This window comes from Enoplosus armatus, chromosome 9, assembly GCF_043641665.1.
Source record: "Enoplosus armatus isolate fEnoArm2 chromosome 9, fEnoArm2.hap1, whole genome shotgun sequence".
In the NCBI taxonomy this organism is placed as follows: Eukaryota; Metazoa; Chordata; class Actinopteri; order Centrarchiformes; family Enoplosidae; genus Enoplosus; species Enoplosus armatus.
Window position 1 is genome coordinate 206210 of NC_092188.1, and position 25291 is coordinate 231500.

The 25291-nt window shown below is 45.6% G+C and overlaps 1 protein-coding gene across 1 annotated transcript in view; it reads right to left on the reverse strand.

Moving 5' to 3' along the window:
• Window positions 1-2003: 2003 nt before the first annotated feature.
• Window positions 2004-25291, reverse strand: part of iqgap3 (IQ motif containing GTPase activating protein 3) — a 35924-nt gene continuing 12636 nt past the window's right edge. Inside the window, exons 14-38 of the mRNA XM_070911271.1 lie at window positions 21253-21368; window positions 20674-20837; window positions 20442-20532; window positions 18288-18455; window positions 17689-17831; window positions 17361-17531; window positions 15598-15681; window positions 14868-14939; window positions 10235-10304; window positions 9857-10065; window positions 9371-9523; window positions 8852-9015; window positions 8506-8730; window positions 8275-8415; window positions 8086-8170; window positions 7455-7687; window positions 6960-7092; window positions 6450-6552; window positions 5835-5976; window positions 5583-5670; window positions 5274-5486; window positions 4696-4859; window positions 3088-3213; window positions 2433-2541; window positions 2004-2125 (exon numbers count right to left, since the gene is read on the reverse strand). Coding sequence (XP_070767372.1) covers window positions 2012-2125; window positions 2433-2541; window positions 3088-3213; window positions 4696-4859; window positions 5274-5486; window positions 5583-5670; window positions 5835-5976; window positions 6450-6552; window positions 6960-7092; window positions 7455-7687; window positions 8086-8170; window positions 8275-8415; window positions 8506-8730; window positions 8852-9015; window positions 9371-9523; window positions 9857-10065; window positions 10235-10304; window positions 14868-14939; window positions 15598-15681; window positions 17361-17531; window positions 17689-17831; window positions 18288-18455; window positions 20442-20532; window positions 20674-20837; window positions 21253-21368 — 3481 coding nt within the window. The 3' untranslated portion in view covers window positions 2004-2011. The remainder of the gene's footprint in view (window positions 2126-2432; window positions 2542-3087; window positions 3214-4695; window positions 4860-5273; window positions 5487-5582; window positions 5671-5834; window positions 5977-6449; window positions 6553-6959; window positions 7093-7454; window positions 7688-8085; window positions 8171-8274; window positions 8416-8505; window positions 8731-8851; window positions 9016-9370; window positions 9524-9856; window positions 10066-10234; window positions 10305-14867; window positions 14940-15597; window positions 15682-17360; window positions 17532-17688; window positions 17832-18287; window positions 18456-20441; window positions 20533-20673; window positions 20838-21252; window positions 21369-25291) is intronic.

The window sequence follows — 25291 nt, forward strand, 5'->3', positions numbered from 1 at the left end:
GTTTTATCAAAAGAATAAATACTAAATACATTAAAGAAGCAGTGAACAAACCTCCAGCTGACTGTGTGTTTGTTCCTGGTCTCTTGTAGTACATCATGTCTGGATCTCTGGGGATGGCTGCTGTGACATGGTTGAACAACTCTCTGGTCAGTAACTCATCACTGTGACATGACATTTGGGTTTATGTAATAACTTATGTACTTATTGACATTCTCAGATGTTTGATTGATCAGTGGATTTCCTCTCCTTTTACAGGCATTTGTAACTGCTGGTTGGGTTTCTGTCCCCAGTACAAACAGACTGCCACTGTCCTCTGCCCTTTAAAACTTTGTTCATATTTCAATATAGACGTGGACAGACATGTGGACAGGAGACCTGCGCAATACGTCTATAGGCGTCTAACCACACTACAATCAGAGGTCTGCGTATGTAAACACGTTCCACACTAGAAAACAAGATGGCGCCCTCACGACAGCAAGATGAGCAACTCATGCATGTATTCTCCCAGTGGAGCAGATACCAGTCCTGTCTCCTGGTATCTCCTCCATGCTCTTGAGACTGTGCTGGGAGACACAGCAAACCTTCTTGCAACAACACATATGGATGTCCCATCCTGGAGGAGCCGGACTACCTGTGCAACCTGAATGGGCTGCAGGTACCTCCTCATGCTACCAGTAGTGACAAGGACACTAGCAAAACGCAAAACTAGAGAGGAATCAGTCAGGAAGGATAAGGAGAGAGCAATTGTCTGTGGCCACCACCTGCAAAACCATTCCCTTTTTGGGTGTTGTCTTGCTGTTGCCTCTCCAGTGCACCTGTTGTCACTTTCATTTGTACCAAAACAGGTGAAATTGATTCACAATCGCTTATACTTCCTACCTGGACAGATTGATATCCCTGAAGTTTAATTGACTTGGTGATATACTATGATGATTAAGTGTTCCCCTAATTTTTTTGAGCAGTGTGGTTTCCCCCCACAGACCTCCATTAAAAGAGACATCTGTAGAACTGCTGTAAGGAAGCCTCCAACTGCAAACAAGCTCAGTTATGAGTCTCTGTGTCATGAATGTTTAACCCATGAAGGTTTTATATTTGTAAAACGTTCCCAGAGAAACAATCTGTGACGTCTCAACGTAAAGTCAGTACGAGACACAAGCTACACACCTAAACAGTCAAAAACAGCTGAAACAGAAACACCTAAACAGTCAGAAACAGCCAGAAACATCTAAACAGTCAGAAACAGCTGAAACAGACAGAAACACCTAAACAGTCAAAAACAGCTGAAACTGTCTGAAACACCTAAACAGAAACAGCTGAAGACATTCAGATTTATTAGAGTAAAAACTGCTTGTCAGGAAGTTCAAACACATTTAAAAGTTTCCCTTCAAAAGTTGACAAAAAGAAAAAGAAAGAAAACAAACTGACCGAAAATATTTACAGTTATTGATCACTCTATCGGAACAGCTGACTAATAACCAACAGATAATGTAGTGAGATATAAACATAGAGTGTAGAGAAGATGTCCCACTCTGTTTAAAAGCTAGTGAGATTAAAACACGTGATATCAGAACTGCACTTTTACAGTGAGATATAAAGATAGGAGTTTAGTGAAGATGCTTCACTCTGTACTCTATAATGGGATATAGAAACAGACAATGTAGTGAGATTTAAACAGCGATAGGAGTGTGTAGAAGAAGCTTCACTCTGTTTAAAGTATTTGCTGTCTTATGACTATTTTTCTATTTTGTTCTCTTGTTAAAATGTAATAATGCAGTAATATGTAACTGAGCTTTGACAATAATGTAGCGCTAACATTCATGTCAATAAAGCTTATTTGATTGATTGATCAATCAATCAGGTCTGAAGGAAGATGCCTCACTCTGTACACTGTAGTGAGACATATAGGACACAGATATTTATGCTTCACTCTGGAGTATATGTGGATAATTAAACATGAATAACGAAGTGAGATAAAGAAACAGAGAAGACTAAGGTAAGAGCGTCACTCGGTTCATTTCTTGAAAAATTTCTTGTTGAGGAGGAAAATGAGCAGATTGACGTTGACCTTCGCCTTGTCGAACATCTTCATCACAGCCACACCTTCGTACTGCAGCTGCAGCAGGTCCTACAACACACACACACACACACACACACACACACACACACCAAATGTTATTTTCCGATCGGCTGGCACATAAAATTCTGTGTTCACCTCAAACAGTTCCGGTCACTGTTTTAAATCAGAGCTCAATATGTATTAACCTGCAGGTAACCATAGCAAAGATACTGATGCTTCAGTTAAGTGAGTGGTGAAACTAACCTAAACATGGGTTAAACAGACACAATTTAAAATATGGAGGATTTAAACAAAGACAACCTTAGTTTCTTTAAGTGTACCTGGTATTTAACTCAGTATTTAGCCTGGTTTGTACCTGGTATTTGAGCAGGAACTCTTCCATCTCGACGCCGAGGAATCGAGCTTTGACGTTGAAACTTCCTTTCTCAGGTCCAGGAACGATGTCAAAGACGACGTTCTTAAACCTGGAACAGTTCAGATCGGTTCAGTTCACTTTCTCTGAGAGAATTTAACAACAGTAAACCTCGACAAGTGTTATGACACATGTTTAATAGTTACAAAATGAACATATGTGATGTTAAGGGTTTATAACATTAACGGTTCTGTATGGAGTTTTCAGAAAGTCGTTTTTAACGATACCGGTGGATGTTAAGTGAACGGCAGTCAGCACCGTGGCTCATGTCCGCAGTCTGTAGGCGAGTGAGCCAAAACAGTGAAGTGACATAGAGCAGACTGATTTACAATCATATTTAGAATAATGTTACTATCTGTAATGTTCCTATATTTTATTTGGACCATTGGCTCTATGATACAAACTAGCTAACCGTTTGCAAGTTACTTCATCAGCTAACGTTACGAAGCAACCAACACCAGATACATGCAGCATAGCTAAGTTACAGCTAGCTGGCTCAACCCAACATTAGCTTAGCTCATGTTACAGACAGAGTTGTCCACTCCTGCCTTGCATCACTCTTGTCCCTCTGTCTCAGTGTATGTGTGTGTGTTCTCACTGTGTAGTGGGTAGGTCTTCGATCTCTAACAGAACTCCTTTCTCCTGCAGTCGGGCGGCGTTGTAGCTCAGAGCAGGAAGCTTCTTCTTCCCTTTGCTGTCTGCTGCCTTCTTATTGGTTGATTTACTGCAACACATAACCAATCATAACATTTGACCTGTGTCTCTGTCTCATTTAGGAACAGTGAACTGTTCTGATATGCTCTCACATGCATAGTTGTTAAAGGGCATTTTCACATTAGGTACGATTGCCCCCCTCTCCACTCCCCCACCGGTCAGCTTTCACATTGTTCAGTAGTACACTTGATCCACACTCTGTAGCAGTTGGTGGCAGTAATGTGCCATAATGTTGTTTGCAACTGCCGTAACACATGAAGAAGAAGAGTACACTTGAGTCATCAAAACTCACACAGTTGTTTATGATGTCGCTCCAGAGTTCCATGAGCACTGAACCAACTATTTCTGCTGCTGTGGAGACGACGTCAAGAACGACCCGCTCGCCTTCCCTCCTGCTTCATCAGCCGCGGCCGAGCAGGTCAGAGGATGAGATCGGTGCGACCCGAACAGTACAGTCGAATAGTTATGGCGTCACATTCTAAATAGCACTCTACTTCCGTGTTTTGGTACAGTTGTTTTCACACCTGATGCGAACCGTACCTGAGTGCACATGAACCGTACTCAAGACCACCTTTTCAACGGTTCGCTGATCCATGCCCGGGTACAGTACACAGTGTTCACACTTATCAAACGAACTGGACTTTGGGTTCAAGTGCACTCTGATCCGGGCCCGGGTCCCTGATGTGAAAGCCCCCTAAATCTTCTGAATCTGCTGAACTCAAACAGCCAATGAGAGTTTGGAAAGGTCCAATTAAGAACCAATCAGAGGTGTTGATGACACACAGCTGCGTCTCTCTTTTAATCACAATAATCAAATCAACCTTTATTTGTCACATACATCATTACACAAGTACAGTGTACACTGTTTCTACACGTCTGCCATTTATCAACTGACATACGCAGATACTGACATGTCTGCAATAACCTAACATCAGCAGATCCTGTATATTTATTGGTCTACAAATCCAAACTGCATCAGAGAAAATAAAAACTGTAAGTCTTAAAGCAATAATGACCCTGCTGAAGGCCACAAGCCAAAATGTGTCCGTCTGACAATAAAGTTGTTCTTTACACTACAAGTGCTGCTGGAGTTTTGACCTCTAAAGCAAAGATTCAACATTTTGGGACCAGTTGCCATGCAACTCGTTCCTGCTACCAGCCAGGAAATAGTGTGGCACATGACTGTGGCTGTTACACTTTGTTTTATGTTCAGATGAAACAAACAAGATATAACATGTTAATCAGTGAGCTTTAGAGCTGCTGGTAGATGGATTTGGTTATATTTTGAAAGAGCCTGGCTAGCTGTTTCCCCCTGTTTCCAGTCTTTATGCTAAGCTAGGCTAACCAGTAGCTGGCTGTAGCTTCATATTTAGCATACAGACATGAGGGTGGCATCAATCTGAACATCTGACTGACTAAAACACCTGGTTAACTCTGTGTGTGTGTGTGTGTGTGTGTGTGTGTGTGTGTGTGTGTGTGTGTGTGTGTGTACCTGGTGGCGGTCAGGTTGTCCAGACAGGAAGTGATGTAATGTCTGTAGTAGTCCACCTGTTCACTGTGGAAGCTGCTCTTTGCCTGTAGGCTGCTGAGAGTCTGATGGAGCTTCTTAAGCTCCGCTCCACGACGCTGGCGGTGCAGGCGCTGCTGACGGATGTCCTGGGGGGGGTCAGTAGTTATCATACTGTTGATTTTGATTATAATCATCATCATCATCATCATGTTTGACCTCCACCCTGCTACTGAGGACTGTCCCACCTGCCACAAAGCTTCCGTCGCAGTCAGGACACCTAATAAATTATGAACTGAAATGTTTGACGGATGAAGAATCAGTGAGTCTGTTAGTGTGTCAGAGTCTGTTGCTCCACCCAGAAATGTGACATCACATCCTGTTTCAGGGCACAGTGCAGACAGATTTCATTGGATGGAGACATAATGTGACTGTATCTTTAACTGTGAGGTCATAAAGAAACTTTACAAAATGTTAAACAAAATCTTTTTAACTGTGTGTGTGTGTGTGTGTGTGTGTGTGTGTGTGTGTGTGTGTGTGTGTGTGTGTGTGTGACTGGTCACCTTGGCGATCATCAGCAGAATCTGGTTTTCAGACTGAGGTGGTCTCAGGACTCCGAGTCCTTCCAGACGACGAAGACTTCTCAGAATTTTCCTCTTCTTCTCCTCTAACCTCAGGTTGCCATTGGCAACCAGTGACTGGTTCCTCTTCATCTTCTCAGGTGTACGAGCATCTTGCCGAGCGCGTCGCTGCATCAGCCAATCATGACACACTTCCTGTGGAGGAAGAGAAGAAGAGACGACGGATGTTTACCTGAGGTTCACCTGTACCTGCGTGTGTGTGTGTGTATGTGTGTGTTTGTCTGTGTGTACCTGGTCATATGACGCAGATGCTCTCAGGATGTCACTCAGAGAATCACCTGTCTGAGTCCTGATGACATCAATGATCAGCTGCTTTGTGCTGAAAAAAAAGAGGAGAAAGTGACTTCAAAAAACTTTATTAATTAGTGTGAACATTATTTATAAGTCTGTCAGTTGGTACATCTGAGCACGCTCACTACTGCACATCCAGCTGTTTTCCAGTCTAAACATACCTGAGCAGATGAAGCTAACATGCTAAGCTACCTGAGCAGCAGTCCTCTGGCGTCTGGTTTGTCGCTGGACTCGTTGAAGATGTCGAACTTGTTGGTGAGAGTCAGAGAAACCTCCATCTTGCTGCTCTGAGACAGACTGGACTCTGATCCAGGATCTGCAGATGAAGACTCTCCTGAAGAGCAGAAAGCAGATCCCAGTTCACCGACACAAACTGGTTTTTACTGAAGATGCAGACTAAGACGATCCAGACTTGTCTGCTGTTTCCACAGGTGGGTGGAAACACATCTGTAGCAGGAGAAGGAGCTGGTTTAGTTAACGATGGCTCAGTCCCATCAAGTGTCCTGGTAACAACAGCAGGATCTGGAACTGGCTCACTTCCTTATCCATTTCCTCTATTATCTATTGTTTTCTTCTTCTTCAGTCCGTATTTATGTTAGTTAGTTTTATGAACACCTTGTATAACGCCATTGTTTTATTGTCTCTGATCAACCAATCAGCTTCTTTGACACACAATCTGTATGACATGTTGAGCGACAGGTAACGACAACACCTTCCTCTGTAGAACTACCAGAACCAGAACAAACTTTTCAAACCCTGAAACAAGTGGCACAGTACCAGGGGTACCAGCAGTATTAGTTGTAGTACCGATGAGTTCCTGCAGGGTGGGGACCAATCCGAGATCCTTCAGCAGCAGCCTGAGAGGGTCTGAGGGGTCCGGACACAAAACCTCCTGATGCTCCAACAACAACTGTAAAAAAACACACACACACACACACACACACACACACACACACACACACACACACACACACACACACACACACACACACACACACACACACACACACACACACACACACACACACACACACACACACACAGTGAGAATGCAGCTGCAGACATGGTGTTTCTTCTATGATCCTGATCAGTGCCGGCCCTAGCCATTTTGGTGCCCTAGGCGAGATTATGATTTGCCCCCCCCCCCCGCGCGCATACACGGCAAACATTATAACATTAATAACAACAGCCGTAGGCTTGGAGCTTGGAGCGGCGCCCCCTCCGGCAGGTGGCGCCCTAGGCGACCGCCTAGTTCGCCTATGCCCAGAGCCGGCCCTGATCCTGATCCAGGTTCAGGGTCAGAGTCTGTGTACAGACCTGGTGAGTGTTGAGCAGCTCGCTGACGGAGATGTAGACAACAGGTTTGTTGACGATGAGCAGCTCTGAGTATTCATCCATGTTGAACCTGTCCTCTGGTTCAGGAACGTCACAAACACACAACAGGAACTTCCTGTCAAACACAAACGACAAAAACCTCATGAAAGCAGTCCAGTCAGTCCAGAACAACATGAAGTCCAATATGTAGACGAGTCATTAAAAACCTGCAGTTTGATGAACACTTCTGTTATTATTTATTTTCTGAAATATTAATAAAATATAATATGATATCCCAGCTCACAGGACTATCATGACTCAACACAGCTAACGTAACAGCTAACATCCACATATCAGTTTGTGACCCACAGTCATAGTGTAAAAACTTGATTACATATGTATTTACAGTGTGTAAATAGTTAGATGACAGTCAATACAGTCTTTGTTCTCTGTGCTGGTTATAAATCTAGACCTCAGAGGTCTTATCAAGACTCTCACCTGAACTTGTTGTGGGTCTGGCTGATGTACTGGTTCAGGGCTCTGACTTGGTATCCATCTCCATGGAAGTGTTTGTTGGCGGCGGAGTGCTGCAGCATGCGGGCGATGGAGCCCAGGATGTGACGCTGCTCCGGCTGCAGGGTGGAGCCGGCAGACCGGTCCACCACATCAAAACCATCCGGAGCCACAACGGCCGGATTCATGTAGCGATAATAGACCAGGTTACCGACGATCTGAAGTAGAGGGGGTCACACAGAGAGGCCGTGAACCAACTCTGACTCACGTCTTTCATGAGATTTAATACATCAGAAACACTAAGAGTGAAAATATCAGATGATTCAACAACAAATTTACAAGTTTCATTATGTTTCTACTGACAGCAGAATTATTTCACACATTATCAGATGAGTTATCAGTTTGAACCGATTCTGCTTTTCGTCCAAAACAACTAAAAATAACTGACTTCAGTCTCAACAAGAAGAAGGGCGAGATGTGAAACAGCTGAAAGCATGTTGTACAGGTGCAGTGCTGTAGTTTGTTTACAAAACACGTCTACTTCCTGATTTATATATAACACTGGTGGTTACTAGGGTCTGACTGGTTCAGGCTCTGTCTAAATCCTGGAGGTTACCTTGTAGAGTTCATCCTCGCTGGCTTCAGGAAACTTTGCCTTTAGAGCATCTCTGAGCACCTTCGCTGTGTAACGTAACCCATATCTACAACAAACACAGACACGACATTCATGTGATGTTTGTGGAGGTGAGCAGGTGGAGACCTACGGTAGTTTGTGGAGATTGGAGGTGAATGGGTGGAGACCTACGGTAGATTGTGGAGGTTGGAGGTAATTGCTTTGAGGACTCGGTCTGTCAGGTTCTTCAGGTTGATGATGGCGATGTCGATGCGTCTCTGGACTTCAGGGTGACTCAGAGCGTCTGCAGGTGAAACCTCGTAGGGCAGAGAGCTGCAGGGACACAGACATGTATGTCAGGTATGGAACAAAGAATGAGAGATGTACAGTCCTCCAGGTGAATCAGTATGTGTCTGTTCAGACCTCTTGTGTCCGGTCTGGGACTCTGTCTGGTTGATCCAGGTCTTGTAGACGTCCACTGGGTCAGTCCTGATGCTGAGGGTTCGGTCCAGCAGGACGTCCTGCAGAGCCGGACCCAGAGACTCCCGCAGGGTGTTCTGTCCGCGAGCGTGACGGTAAAAGTTCACCAACATTTTGATGACGGTGGGGTTACCTGTGACCACGTCCTGAGGCTGCTCCACTTTAAGTCTGACACCATCACAAAGAGACAAAAGGTACATAATACTGATTACAACACAGGGATTCACAGTGTGTGTGTGTGTGTGTGTGTGTGTGTGTGTGTGTGTGTGTGTGTGTGTGTGCGTGTCACCTGATCTCATATCGTAGCGCCTCAGTAAACAACTGCAGCAGCAGGAAGGCCTCCCTGCGGTCAGAGCCGTAGTTAAACAGACTGAACACCAACATCTCCATGAAGGAGGTGGAGCGACTCTGCGGCATCAAGAAGATCAGCTGAGCCAGGTACAGAGGCTGAGTCTGGAACAACACAGACACATGGTTTAACATCTGTGCTGACCAGAGGCCTCAGTTACAAAGTTTAAGTGAGGTATAAATCTGAGCACAGTTTGGTAAACAGCTGTATATAAAGAGCTTTTATCACTTACAGTTTGTCATTCATTCATTCATTCATTCATTCATGGAGCTTCCATATAAGCTGCTGTCTGACCATCAGTTAAGGGTTCAATGTTTTACTGATCGAACCACCGTCCCTGAGATTAGTGGACGACTGAGACACAGTTTATAAATCACAATCAATTATGGTGACTGTAAAACCCTCCTGAATATTGATCATGTTCCTGTGGAGAGGCTGCAGCAGCTGTGTGTGTCTCACCTGCAGCAGGTAGAACAGGTGTTGGTAGGCCTCCAGTCTCTCTCTCCTCTCTCTGCTCAGAGCCTTTAGTCCTTTACTTCTCTCCAGGTCCATCATGTCTGACAGCTGCTCCTTGTTCTTCCTCGTCAGTTTCTTACAGTGAGACACCACTTCCTGTTTAGAGAGAGACAGGTTCATTAACACTAACAAGGACACAAAGCAGACAGGACAAAGACCTTAATCAGGGTGGGGATCAGGTTTCTTTAATAGTGTTAGGGGATCGGGTTTCTGTAATCAGGATGGGGATCAGGTTTCTTTAATAGTGTTAGGGGACTGGGTTTCTGTAGTCGGGGTAGGGGGTTGAGTTTCTTTAATCTGGGTAGGGGATCGGGTTTCTTTAGTCGGGGTAGGGGATTGGGTTTCTTTAGTCGGGTTAGGGGATCAGGTTTTTGTTATACTGTTGGACTAAAACCTTGTCCCTTGTTACCTGTTCAACAGTCTAAGTACCTGCAGTGTAGCTCTGTTTCGGACCAGCAGGCCAATCTTCAGGTCCATCAGATCCAAGTCTGCCTCCAGTTGTCGGTTGAAGCGGATACTCCTCACCACCTCCTCCCTCTGACACAGCAGCTCCGCCTCCTCTCTGATGTCACTGTCACCCAGGTCGAGCAGGTGAACGAACTTCCTGACCACAGACAGAGGGGGCGTGGCCGAGTGCACTGAGACAGGTGAGGGGAGCAGTTTAATAATGACATGTAGTGCCTGACAACACATCTCTAGAGTCCAATAACACAACAGGAAATAATTTGAAAATTAGTAATAAAGTTTGATGATGTCTGACCAATCAGAGGCAATGCCTCGTTAGCGTTCCTTTGTTAGCAAACTTACCCAGCGTCCTGTACTCGTCTCGAGCCCTGTTGGCTCTGAAGAAGGCCTGGATCTTTATGACAGCGCCCACCTGTGAACACAGAGTTGCTCGGCGCCATGAAGTGGGATGAACTAAGTTAGCTGCCAACTAAGTGTTAGTGCTACTTTTCAATTCAAATTTATTTATATAGAGATAAATCACAGCAAACATTATCTCATGACACTTTTCATAGAGCAGGTCTAGACTGGCCAACAGAGACCCAACAGTTCACCAGTCCAGCAACCACCGCCAACTGAACTGGACTCTAGGTGAGTGGTTATCTGAGAGAGAGAGAGAGAGAGAGAGAGAGAGAGAGAGAGAGAGACAGAGAGAGAGAGACAGAGAGAGAGAGAGTGAGAGAGACAGATTTTTTTTGATTGTGAAATCAACTTTATTAGCCGCTCTTCAAATGTACACAGCGTACATTAAAAGCCTAATAAATTACATTAAAAACCTTCCAGAAATAAATAAATAACTTAGACGAGCACATCTCCATAGCTGAGTTCTCCCTCTGCCACAGAACAGAGAACCTTTTTAAAAACCCAGACCTGCTGGAACGAGTCCAGGTCACCTGCTGCCTTATAAAAGCTAAAATCAACCAGGACTCTGGACTTGATCATCTTCACACACACAGGAACAACATCAACGATCAACCCGTCCTCCACCGTCCTCCTCCGGCTCACATACACCGCCATCTTGGCCTGTCCTAAAACAAAGTTTAAAACCTTGTGCTTGTGCTGGCGAGTGTATTTAAAACCACAAATAAAAATCTGTTTGTTAAAAACCTCTCCACATCTGGTAAAAACAGTTTGTAAAAACAGAAACAGTGCAGAAAGACGGTGACACTCATAAAAACAGTGAAAGACAGTCTCTCTTTGGTCACAAAATGGACATTTGTCCTCCACAGATGGATTGATGACTGACACAAAGGAGTTCACTGCTATAATTCCATGGAGGATCCTCCACTGCAAGTCAGCATGTTTTTTTGACAGTGGAAGTTTGTACAAAGACCTCCATGAAGGTCTTGATCTGGGATCCAGACCCAGGTAACTCCTCCATGGAGTGTCAGTCCGTCCGTTTAATTTGTCTCTGTTCAAAGTTTTTACCATTAGTTTGTAAAAGGTTTTCCCTGAGGCCCCCTCCAGGGAGGCAGGATTTACAGGCTCCATCAGAGGTCCGCTACAGTTTTTATAATCGTGGGCCAGGCAGATGGCAGGATACGGATCCTCTCTGTTTGGAGCGACTGTACCGTTGATAAAAGAGTTTAAAAGTAGGCACTCGTGTCCTGTCAGTTTACGTCTCCAGTGCTCCAGCAGCTGCTCGGTGACTCGGACGGACCTCAACCCCAACCGAGCGGCCAGCCTAGCGGGGTCCTCCAGCCGAGGCCCAGACAGCTCCACTACCTGTCCCAGCATGGAGACCTGGAGTCTGCAGCAGTCTGGACAGTGTGGCTCCTCCCCAGCTGCGACAATCCAGCCAAGTGCCCAACAGGACGGGTTCCTGTAGGAGCCAGTACAGGGAACCTGCCTTTCTTCAGCAGGTTCCACACCCTAAAAACACTCTTATAAAAACCCGGCAGGGACAATGTGCTCATCTCGGTTGTATACATTAAAAACAAGTTAAAATCCCCAGACCCAGGTTGTTAAAACGTTTCAGGATGCAACAGGATAAAGGTCTCCACAGAGTGTCCTTTGGTCCAGTAAGCATTCTTTGTAAGAATTGTAGGCGGAAAGCAGCGCCCCTGCTGGCTAGATGGACCAGGCCTTTCCCCCCCTCCTCCTTAGGAAGGAAGAGGACACTCTGTGGGACCCAGTGCATCCTGTCCCAAAAAAAATCAATTAAAACCCTCTGTATCTGAGCCAGGAGAGAAACTGGAGGATCGACGCAGGCCAACCGGTGCCACAGGGCAGATGAAACAAGGTTGTTTAAAATCAAGGTACGGCCTCTGTAGGACATCTTTGGTAAAAGCCACTTCCACTTTGAGAGCCGACCTTTAACCTTTTCAAGGACATCGTCCCAGTTCTTCCTTGTGAAGGCCTCATCGCCGAGGAAAACTCCAAGGTATTTGAGCCCTCCCTTCCTCCAGACTAAAGCACCAGGGAGCCGGATTTTCTGTGCAATTAAAATCACCCCCTAAAAACATAAAATCATCATTGTTACAAGCTCTAACAGTATCAGATAAAATGTTTAAAAATGCCACCCTGTCCACCGCATTGGTGGGCGCGTAGACATTTAAAAACACTAACTTTACCTTTTCAAAAAGAGCTTTAACTTTCAATAAAACACCTGGAAGAATTTCTTCCACTTCGTGGGAAACGGGTAAAAAACTTCTGGCAAATAAAATCCCCACTCCTCCACTGCAGCTGGACTTGTGGCTTAAAATGACACCCCCATTAAAAGCCCTCCTCCAGTCACTCTCATTGTCTTTGGTGCTGTGGGTTTCCTGTACAAACATCACGTCCACTTTCTTTAACTCCATTAGTTTAAAAAGAGCAGCTCTCTTAAAATCAGCCCTGGCTCCATTCAGGTTTAAAATGCTGATGTTAAAATCACACATGGAGATAAAAGAGACAACAGTGAGGAGACCAGTCAGTAAAAAAGAGAGGCTCAACATCTTTTTAAGAATCATCTTCATCAGTGATGATTTGTGCTTTCACTCTCACCATCAGTTTTTTCAGGCAATATATTTCCTGATCTGTGAGCAGCACCTCACCACATGTTCCTGACTTTCTGGTCAGAGGCCTGGCTGACTTCATGAACAGTCTGAGATCAGAGAAGTGATCTCCGACTATCGGCAGCCGGGCTCCTTTGGTTCGCTCCAGAAAAGCCTGGATGTCAGCAGGAGAGTAAAGAGGCTGTGGATCATCCTGAGTCAGAGAGAAGTCGCTGTCTGACCGCTGTGCTTCAGCCTTCTCCGGACAGGAGCGGACTAAGTGTCCCTCTGCTCCGCATCTGAAACACTTTATCGACTCCGATGAAGCAAACACCAAATAACTAAAACCCTCCACCTTGAAATGAAAAGACAGGTTCAGGTCGTGTGCGGTGTCCTTAAGGATCATGTACACCTGCCTCCTGTGACACACCACATGTTTCAGTTTGGGTGATTTGCAGCCCAGAGAAACCATTTTTATTTGGGAAACCAGCTGTCCATATCGGGACAGCTCTTTTGCCAAAACTTCATTCTTGATGAATGGGGGGGCATTAGAAATAGTGACTTTAGTGGCCGGGCTAACGAGGGGGAGAACGGGAGTAAAGGTGTCTTGAATGACTACATCTTTCTCAACCACCTCGCTAACTTTAGCCGTGCTGTCCAGAAACAGAACAATGGCCCCGTTCATACGGGAGGCAGACTTCACGCTGTCACAACCTACCACGCTCCCCACCGCCTTCCCCGCCTCCTCCACGGAGCACCGCACCGCCGGGATGAGTTTGATGGCATGACGCCGAGTCAGCTTCTCAAACTCGGCCGCAGCAGCCTCCGCAACCGGCATGGTGCTAAACAAAGCACACCCCACCAACCCTACACCTACACCACCCCTCTAACACACACCGCTAAACAAAGACAAGATCAATAACACAGAAACCCAAAAAGAAAAAGTAAGAAAAACTCACTCACACTGAATCAACTCTGCAATTCCACGCTCTCAGCTCCGCACTCAGTCCGCCATACTCACAGAGAGACAGACAGAGAGAGAGACAGAGAGACAGACAGAGAGAGACAGACAGACAAAGAGAAAGACAGAGAGAGAGAGACAGACAGACACACACACACACACACAGACAGAGAGACAGACAGAGACAGACAGACAAAGAGACAGACAGACAAAGAGACAGACAGAGAGTCAGAGAGAGAGAGACAGACAGACAGACAGACAGACAAAGAGAAAGACGGAGAGAGAGAGAGAGAGAGAGAGAGAGAGAGAGAGAGAGAGACAGATACACACACAGAGAGACAGACAGACAGAGACAGACAGACAAAGAGACAGACAGAGAGCAAGAGACAGACAGAGAGTGAGAGACAGAGACAGAGAGACAGACAGACAGAGAGAGACAGCCAAACATGGGCACTAACTGTAAATATGGAACAGACCAAAATATTGGCTGGATTTTCATCAAAAGATTCAGATCGACATTCCAATCAGGACCTGGCTCAAAATCCTAAATCAGTAACAGACCTGATCATATTTTACGGCAGTGAAGTGTGGGGGCCACTAACTAACCAAGACCTCCAAAAATAACTAATTGAAACCAAAGTGATGGGAAAAAGGAACGCTTGAACATCATGGTGATAAGAACTACCTGAAATGACAGAAACCATCTGCTGCTTGTACTGTGAAGCACAAGCACAGCAAATAAAGACAAACATGCACACTCATGTCATCTTGTAAGATACACCAAACAATGCACACATAACTCAGCTGCAATAAACCCCACTTACTTACACTTGAAATCCCAATGATAATGTTACTAATTATTATTATATTTATTAATTACGTTTATCTTCAGTTCTGATTTGAAACAAACATTCACATCAGAACATCTGACAGGACACAAAGCTGATCCAGAAACATTTTTGAGATCTTAACAGAGTTCAGTGGTGAAACAGAGACTCACGTGACGTCTGAAGAAACTCAGTCGAGCTCGATATTTTCTTCTCACCAGCCACATCTTCACAAACGACTGGATCTGTTGATACAAACACACAAACATTAATGATGGAAAACCTTCAGCTAATTCAACAACCTGCAGAACCCAACTCACCACAACGGAAAGTTTTAACACATATTAGGTGTTTTTTTCCATCTGATGGGGGAAAGGTGACATTTTGGACATTTAATAAAGTAAACCAATAACAGGGCAACACGCGATACACCAGCACCACCCACACCACACTTTGTGTAAACAACATTACTGAACAATATTTATAACAATAACTTAGTAAAATAGGGGAATGTGTTGCTCTTAGGAGGAGGCTGGCTAGAAGGAGCACATATCAGCATCCTGGTTCTGGCTAAATCTACATCTGTCCCTTGCAGACGCACTATCCACAACCTGGATGAGGAACTAGTAGAATATAACATTAAATAAAAAGTATAATGTTAATATAATAGTATAATAACCCCATAAAAACTGAACTAAAAATTGTTTTAGACTGGAACTTTTTGTTCAGTTTTATTTATCCAATACCAAATCATGGCAAAAGTTATCTCAGGAACTGTGTTAGTTTGATATTCAGATGATAGATTTCTTTTTGAGTTGTAACTGTTTTAGTTCATCAGGAGACCTCGAAGGCTTCAAACTGATTAAAACCTCTAAGTATAGTTTGAGTCTTGATGCTTATTACCTTGACAACAGCTCTCCAGTTCATGTAGAGAAACTGCAGCCGACGCCTGTACGCCCCCTGCTGGACAAACCTCCTCCAATGAGACTGAACAGAAACGGAAAGAAAAACACCATTAACTGTTAACAGGTACAAACATTTAACAGCATCTCACAGTGTTCAGGCGGGACAAGAGAACATTTTGTACGACATCAACAGAAAGATTTTTCTACTGGAAAACGTAGAACGTGTGTGGATCAAGGTTCAAGGTGAGTGTTGGTGTAAAAACCACTGACGTCGTCTGAAGAAGAGATTCAGTCAGTTAAACAACAAGATGCAGGGATACACAGAGGTACGACTGACCGCGACAGACAGGATACACAGAGGTACGACTGACCGATGAGAGACAGGATACACAGACGTACGACTGACCACGACAGACAGGATACACAGAGGTACGACTGACCGATGACAGACAGGATGCACAGAGGTACGACTGACAGACCACAGACAGGATGCACAGAGGTACGACTGAACGATGACAGACAGGATACACAGAGGTACGACTGACTGATGACAGACATACGACTGACCGATGACAGACATACGACAGACCGATGAGAGACAGGATACACAGACGTACGACTGACCGCGACAGACAGGATACACAGAGGTACGACTGACCGATGAGAGACAGGATACACAGACGTACGACTGACCATACACAGACAGGATACACAGAGGTACGACTGACCGATGACAGACAGAATACACAGAGGTACGACTGACTGATGACAGACATACGACTGACCGATGACAGGCGACAGACATGCGACTGACCAATGACAGGCGACAGACATGCGACTGACCAATGACAGACATACGACTGACCACGACAGACAGGATACACAGAGGTACGACTGACCAATGACAGACATACGACTGACCACGACAGACAGGATACACAGAGGTACGACTGACCAATGACAGACATACTGTCATGTATGAGGCTGCGGTCCATCAGGACCAAAAACCTCCTGCCACAAAAACAGTTTCTTCCCCTCTGCAGTGAACCTGACGAACACGGCCAAAGTCTTGCACTGACCTCTCCCCCAAAACAAACACAAGTTATACGTTATATTAACGTACACCACCCCTGCCCCCCCTGCGTTACATTAACACACGCACCCCCTACTGGACACTTTATTTTGGTCACTGCACTGTTTGTTATTTATCTTATCTTATTCTTTTACCTTTATATTTTTACATGTTTGTTGTCAGCACCATCAGACCACGGCAAATTCCTTGTAATGTATGTTACTTGGCAATAAACAGTTGAGTGAGTTAACTGTAGAATGGAGCTCAATAATATTTGAATTTACTGCAGCAATTCTGAACAAGAGTTTTATAGGTTTAATAAATGACACGCAGGCTTCTCCGACTTTTATTGCTCACATGTGAGATTGAAACTCTAAACTCAGTGAGGCGTGGAAGAGCTGCTGTGACTTTTACAAACCAGCAGACGTCACTGAGAAACCCCAAAGCTTCATCCAGCCATCACTTATCTCATTGAAACCTCAAAATATCACATAAATTGTCTGTTTGACGAATCATCCGAAACTCTATAAAACATTGGATGATAATTTCAGATATTTCCAGCAGCTCAGTTCTTACAAAACACAAGCTATTCATCAACTTGATGAAGCCACCTGTTCATGAGGAGGAGAATGTTCCTGAGACTTCATTAACATAATTGACGCCCCCAAACTGCTCAGCAGGGTTCTCACCTGGATGGTGATTACAGCAGGTGTCTGACTGATCAGGTAACGCCATCGAGCCACCTGCTTCTGTCTGACCAGGAACCCGCGACTGACAGCCTGCAGACGAACGACGAGGGCTTGACTGCTCTGCCAGAGAATGCTGCGACTGTGCGAGCCTGAAACACTGCTGACTACTTCCTGCAGGGAGACATGACATTACACACCACATCACTGCTGCTGACCAATCACGGCATGGGACATATGCTTCAATTATTTCCCTGAAATTTTATCTTTAAAATAAAACTAAAAAAAAAACTCAGGTGTGCCTGACCTCTGACCCTTCGGTGTGTCTCACCTGTATCTGGTGTTGATCGAGGAACATACTGTTGTGTATGAAGCCGATGGGTTTCTCCCAGCTGCCCTCCAGTCTGTTCAGATGAAAGTAGTAGAACGACCCGTCGTCCAGCTGGACTTGAACCCACGGACTCCTATTGTCTCCTGAACACACACACGTTTACACTATGTTGGTGTATGTGTACCTCTGTGTATCCTGTCTGTGGTCGGTCAGTCGTATCTCTGTGTACCCTGTCTGTGGTCGGTCAGTCGTACTTCTGTGTACCCTGTCTGTGGTCTGTCAGTCGTGCTTCTGTGCATCCCGTCTGTGGTTGGTCAGTCGTACCTCTGTGCATCCTGTCTGTGGTCGGTAAGTCGTACTTCTGTGTACCCTGTCTGTGGTCGGTCAGTCGTACTTCTGTGTACCCTGTCTGTGGTCTGTCAGTCGTGCTTCTGTGCATCCTGTCTGTGGTTGGTCAGTCGTACCTCTGTGCATCCTGTCTGTGGTCTTCGTACTTCTGTGGATCCTGTCTGTGGTCGGTCAGTCGTACCTCTGTGTATGCTGTCTGTGGTCTGTCAGTCGTACCTCTGTGCATCCTGTCTGTGGTCTGTCAGTCGTACCTCTGTGCATCCTGTCTGTCATCAGACTGTTGAGTTCTCTCTGATAATCTGCTGCACAGGTAGAAATGACTCCCTGAAGCTGAATTTCAGGTAAAGTCAGAACACGAAGAGTCTGACTCATTTTGTTCTCCTTCACAGCCTGATTCACTGCTGCCACTGACAGACACACTGAACACAGAGAGAGAGAGAATAAAAACATCATCATCATCTTCATCATCATAGTCTGGAGCACTGCAGAACAAACAAACAGCCGAATAACCTCCTGTTGATCTTCTAGGTAAAGCTATTTACAATCAACAGACTGTCAAATATAATGATGATAATAATTTAATAAAACAGCCAGGATCACAAACTAATGCATGAATTGCTTTTTATTGCCAATGTGTGGACAGAGTGTAACGTAACTTAAAAAAAATGAGATCCTATCCAAAGGATGTGACGTTATGCACGTTCCTGAGTGTCTTGAGCGTCATGCTAATCTTCTCTGCATTGATTCCAATTTATCATACGTGCTGCCTGAGCCTCTCTCCAGCTCCCCTGCAGTGCAAACAGTGTGCAATCCGAGTCCACTAACGTCAACAAACAACCAGCACCCACCAAAACAGTCCAGCACAAAATCCACACAGCTTGCTTGCTAAAGCAGACAAATTGCTAGCTAGCTAATGTAGCAAAATAGTGTCTTGAGTGGATAGCGTCAGCTAGTACTATGTGGAGTACTTCACCATGTCTTCAATATTATGAGCCTGAGTCTTCAGAGGGTCCCCGTGCTGTGGAAGACGTCCTGCCTCGTTCCTGTACCGAAGACACCGCGTCCCAGTTGCTCCAAGGACTACAGACCCGTGGCACTGACCTCCCACATCATGAAGACCCTGGAGAGACTCGTCCTGGAGCGGCTCCGGCCCATGGTCAAGCCACACTTGGACCCCCTTCAGTTCGCCTATCAGCCCCGACTTGGAGTTGAGGATGCCATCATCTACCTGCTCAACCGCGTCTACGCCCACCTGGATAAGCCGGCGAGCACTGTGAAAGTCATGTTTTTTGACTTCTCCAGTGCGTTCAACACCATCCGTCCGGCTCTACTGGGTGAAAAGCTGACGGAGATGCGGGTGGATGCCCCCCTCGTGTCCTGGATTGTCAACTACCTGACTGGCAGACCACAGTATGTGCGCTTACAACACTGTGTCAGACAGAGTGGTCAGCAGCACCGGGGCCCTGCAGGGGCACCATCTACACCACCTGCACCTCTTCACCATCTACACCACGGACTTCAGCTACTGCACAGAGACCTGCCATCTTCAGAAGGTTTCTGATGACTCAGCAATAGTTGGATGTATCAGTGAGGGTGATGAGGAGGAGTACAGGGCTGCTGTGGACAACTTTGTCACATGGTGTGAGCAGAACCATCTACAGCTCAACGTGACAAAGACAAAGGAGCTGATGGTGGATCTGAGGAGGACCAAGGTGCCGATGACCCCTGTTTCCATCCAGGGGGTCAGTGTGGAGAACTACAAGTTCACATTGACAATAAACTGGACTGGGCGGTGAACACTAATGCCCTCTACAAGAAGGGCCAGAGGCGTCTCTATTTTCTCAGGCGGCTGAGGTCCTTCAACATCTGCCGGACTATGCTGAGGATGTTTTATGAGTCTGTGGTGGCCAGTGCTATCCTCTATGCTGTTGCATGCTGGGGCAGCAGGCTGAGGGTGGCGGACTCCAACAGACTCAACAAACTGATCCGCAAGGCCAGTGACGTTGTGGGGGTGGAGCTGGACTCTCTGACGGTGGTGTCAGAGAGGAGGATGCTGTCCAAGCTACGGGTCATCTTGGACAATGTCTCACATCCTCTCCATGACGTACTGGTCAGGCAAAAGAGCACCTTCAGTGGGAGACTCATTCCACCTAAATCCACAACAGAGCACCACAGGAAATCATTCCTGCCTGTGGCAGCTCACATGACATCTATGGAGGCCTGCTTGCGCGAGCCCAAGAAGGGCTTAACACAGTTTACAGGAGACCACTTTATGGAGCACACAGGTCAGACAGACTGTAAACCACTGATGATTACTGGGATCTGTTTAATGGCTCACTAGTTTGATCAGGTTTCTGTCTCTGTGATCAATAAATCATGTGAACAAAACAAAGTCTCAGACTCACGCTTCAGAGCTTTCTGACTTTGCTGATTGGCCCTCCTCACTGCCTCCTGGATATCAGCCAACCACAGCTCAGCTCCCGGGTCTCTGCTCACCTGAAAAATAAAAAATAGTTTTCAATCAATCTCAATACAAGTGATCTGAATGATGAAGCGTAAATATTCAATAAAACAGTTCTGCTTCTGGTTCAAATCTGAGCTGCTGTTGTGGATCCCTGCTTACCAGTGTGGATTTACCTGAGCTTTGTGCTGCCTGGCTCTGGTCATCAGGTTCAGGTATCTGCAGGTGTTGGCAGGTAAAACCTCATCCACAACACAGGAGGGCAGCAGCAGAGCAGACAGAAGCTGCTGAGAGTCTCCTCTGATCACAGCCGTGTTAATCCGACTGACAGCCAGCAGCTCTAAAGGTCAGAGGTCACAGAAGTCAGAGACAGGTCACAGATTTCGATTTTCAATTTGTCTTTCAATGTCTCAGATCAGTTTCATCTCTGTGTGTCCTCTGCAGAGACAGGTCCAAGACGGTTTAGCTTAGCTTAGCACAAAGGTTGGACGCAGGGGGAAACCGACTCTGTGTGATGATGATGATGATGTGTGTCTCTGTGTGTGAGCATGTATTACCCATGTGGTGGGGACATAAATCTGCTTACACTGCTGACAAAACGGAAGTCCCAATAACGTAAATCATTAAGTATTAGAATGAAGACTTGGCTTAAGGTCAGACTCCAGGAAATGAATGTAAGTCAATGCAATGTCCTCTGAAATGATGGAAACACAACTGTGTGTGTGTGTGTGTGTGTGTGTGTGTGTTTTCCATACGTTGGTGTTCATCCTGCACTGAGTTGTTGACACAGTTGATTCCTTCCTGCAGCTGATTCCAGGTCAGCAGGTCTCTGCCCATCTGCTGCTTCACACCAACCAGACACTTAAAGTACCTGAGGACACAATGACGTCATCATTATAATACCATCATCTTCATCACTTTATTAAGTACACCTGTATACACACATACGTATATTTATATGTATATACATATATATATATATATACACACACCCACACACACACAGTACCAGTCAGAAGTTTGGACACACCTTCTCATTCAATGGTTTTTCTTTATTTTTAGTATTTTTTACATTGTAGATTAATATTGAAGACAGTTCAACAGGTGTGCCTTGTCAAGAGTTAATTTGTGGATTTTTTCGCCTTCTTAATGTGTTTGAGCCCATCAGTTGTGTTGTGCAGAGGTAGGGTTGGTACACAGTTCTATACAGTGAATTGCCCTGTTCAACTACTGTTCTAATCCATATAATGGCTAGAACCACTCAACTAAGTAAAGAGAAACGACAGTCCATCATTACTTTAAGACACATATACATATTTATATATATACGTGTGTGTGTGTGTGTGTATATATATATATATAAATATATATATACATATTTATATATACATATATATACACACACATATATACATATATATGCACACACAGATTTATATATATATATACATACATATTTATATATATGTACATATATACAAAATAAGATATAAAAACTAAGAAATAAAAAATATACACATTTACAATATTTAAGTGAAAAATAATACATGTATATATACGTGTATATATACATATATACGTGTGTGTGTGTGTGTGTGTATATATATATATATATATACGTGTGTATATATATACGTGTGTGTGTGTATATATACGTATACACCTCGTCCCCCAGTCCCCAGGCTGACGGCACTCTTCAACCTGACGACTCCACCCCTCCCCCACCGGTCATCTCTACAGTGTGCTTCACTGCCGACCATGTTAGAAGACAGCTGAGGAGACTCCATTCCAGCAAGGCTGCAGGCCCCGATGGTGTCAGCCCCAGGGTGCTTAAAGCCTGTGCCCCCCAGCTATGTGGAGTACTTCACCACGTCTTCAACATGAGCCTCAGTCTCCAGAGGGTCCCCGTGCTGTGGAAGACATCCTGCCTCGTTCCTGTTCCAAAGACGCCGCGTCCCAGTGGCTCCAAGGACTACAGACCCGTGGCACTGACCTCCCACATCATGAAGACCCTGGAGAGACTCGTCCTAGAGCAGCTCCGGCCCTTGGTCAAGCCACACTTGGACCCCCTTCAGTTCGCCTACCAGCCCCGACTTGGAGTGGAGGATGCCATCATCTACCTGCTCAACCGCGTCTACGCCCACCTGGATAAGCCGGCGAGCACTGTGAGAGTCATGTTTTTTGACTTCTCCAGTGCGTTCAACAACATCCGCCCGGCTCTACTGGGTGAGAAGCTGACGGAGATGCAGGTGGATGCCCCCCTCGTGTCCTGGATTGTCAACTACCTGACTGGCAGACCACAGTATGTGCGCTTACAACACTGTGTGTCAGACAGGGTGGTCAGCAACACCGGGGCCCCGCAGGGGACTGTCCTCTCTCCCTTCCTCTTCACCGCCTACACCACGGACTTCAGCTACTGCACAGAGACCTGCCATCTTCAGAAGTTTTCTGACGACTCAGCGATAGTTGGATGTATCAGCAAAGGTGATGAGGAGGAGTACAGGGCTGCTGTGGAGAACTTTGTCACATGGTGCGAGCAGAACCACCTGCAGCTCAACGTGACAAAAACAAAGGAACTGACTGTTGATCTGAGGAGGACCAAGGCGCCGATGACCCCTGTTTCCATCCAGGGGGTCAGTGTCGACATTGTAGAGGATTACAAGTACCTGGGAGTAAACATAGACAATAAACTGGACTGGGTAAAGAACACTAATGCCCTCTATAAGAAGGGCCAGAGCCGTCTCTATTTTCTGAGGCGGCTGAGGTCCTTCAACATCTGCCGGACTATGCTGAGGATGTTCTATGAGTCTGTGGTGGCCAGTGCTATCCTCTATGCTGTTGCATGCTGGGGCAGCAGGCTGAGGGTGGCGGACTCCAACAGACTTAACAAACTGATCCGCAAGGCCAGTGACGTTGTGGGGGTGGAGCTGGACTCTCTGACGGTGGTGTCAGAGAGGAGGAAGCTGTCTAAACTGCGGGGCATCTTGGACAATGTCTCACATCCTCTCCATGACGTACTGGTCGGACACAAGAGCAGCTTCAGTGGGAGACTCATTGCTCCCAAATGTACAACAGAGCGCCACAGGAAATCATTCCTGCCTGTGGCCATCAGACTGTTCAACTCCTCCCTCTGAGTGTCAGACACTCAGGAAGAGACAGGAAATCTGTATCTATATCTACTTCATCTGTCATACACTACCTCACTATTTATTGTGATTGTTTAAGTGCAATACATGTATAGTGCAATACATATATAGTTATACACTACAGTGCAACACATCCATACATTTATATACATTGTTACTGTATATATATATATTTTTTTACCTCACTCACTTAAATACTGTAAATGTGTATATTTTTTATTTTCTATTTCTTATTTTTATATTTTGTACATACCTTTAGTTCAAAATTATGCTATTTTCCTACTCTGGAATGGGAGCACCGGTACTGTACAATTTCCCCCCGGGGATCAATAAAGTATTTCTGATTCTGATTCTGATATATACATATACACATATATACACGTATATATACATATATATACACGTATATATACATATATACACATATATACATATACAGAATCAGAATCAGAATCAGAAACTGTTTATTGCCAAGTAACATACATTACAAGGATACTGTGGTCTGAAGGTGCTATTGATTCGATAACAAATAAGTAGAATATAAAAAGTAAAATAGAATCAAAAAAATAAATAAAACAAGATAAATAACAAACAGTGCAGATAACAAACAGTGCAGTTTTGACCAGAATAAAGTAAAGTGTCAAGATAAAGTGTCCAGTAGGGGGTGGGTGCGTTAATGTAACGCCGGGGGGACAGGGGTGATGTACGTTAATATAACGTATAGCTTGTGTTTGTGTTCTGGGGGGGGGTCAGTGTGAGTTTGTCAGGTTGACTGCAGAGGGGAAGAAACTGTTTTTGTGGCGGGAGGTTTTGGTCCTGATGGACCGCAGCCTCCTGCCAGAGGGGAGGGGGTCGAACAGATGGTGTCCGGGGTGGGAGGGGTCGGCAGCGATCTTCCCTGCTCTCCTCAGGGTCCTGGAGGAGTACAGGTCCTGAAGAGATGGAAGGTTGCAGCCGATCACCCTCTCTGCAGAGCGGATGATACGCTGCAGTCTGCGTCTGTCCTTGGTGGAGGCAGCAGCGTACCAGACGGTGATGGAGGAGGTGAGGATGGACTCTATGATGGCAGTGTAGAAGTGAACCAGCATTGTTTGTGGCAGGTTAAACTTCCTCAGCTGCCTCAGGAAGTACATCCTCTGTTGGGCTTTCTTGATGAGGGAGCTGATGTTCAGCTCCCACCGGAGGTCCTGGCTGATGATGGAGCCCAGGAAACGGAAGGACTCCACAATGTCCACAGGAGAGTCACGCAGGGTGATGGGGGCGGGTGGGGCTGCGCTCTTCCTGAAGTCAACAACCATCTCCACCGTCTTTGAAGCGTTAAGCTCCAGGTTGTTGTTGTTGCACCAGGTCACCAGGTGGTCAATCTCCCACCTGTAGGCAGACTCATCCTCTCCAGAGATGAGTCCGATGAGGGTGGTATCGTCCGCGAACTTCAGGAGCTTGACAGACTGGTGACTGGAGGTGCAGCTGTTGGTGTACAGGGAGAAGAGTAGAGGAGAAAGAACGCAGCCTTGAGGGGAGCCGGTGCTGATCGTCCGCCAGTCTGAGACGTGTTTCCCCAGCTTCACGTGCTGCTTCCTGTCAGACAGGAAATCTGTGATCCACCTGCAGGTGGGGTCAGGCACGTTCAGCTGGGAGAGCTTGTCCT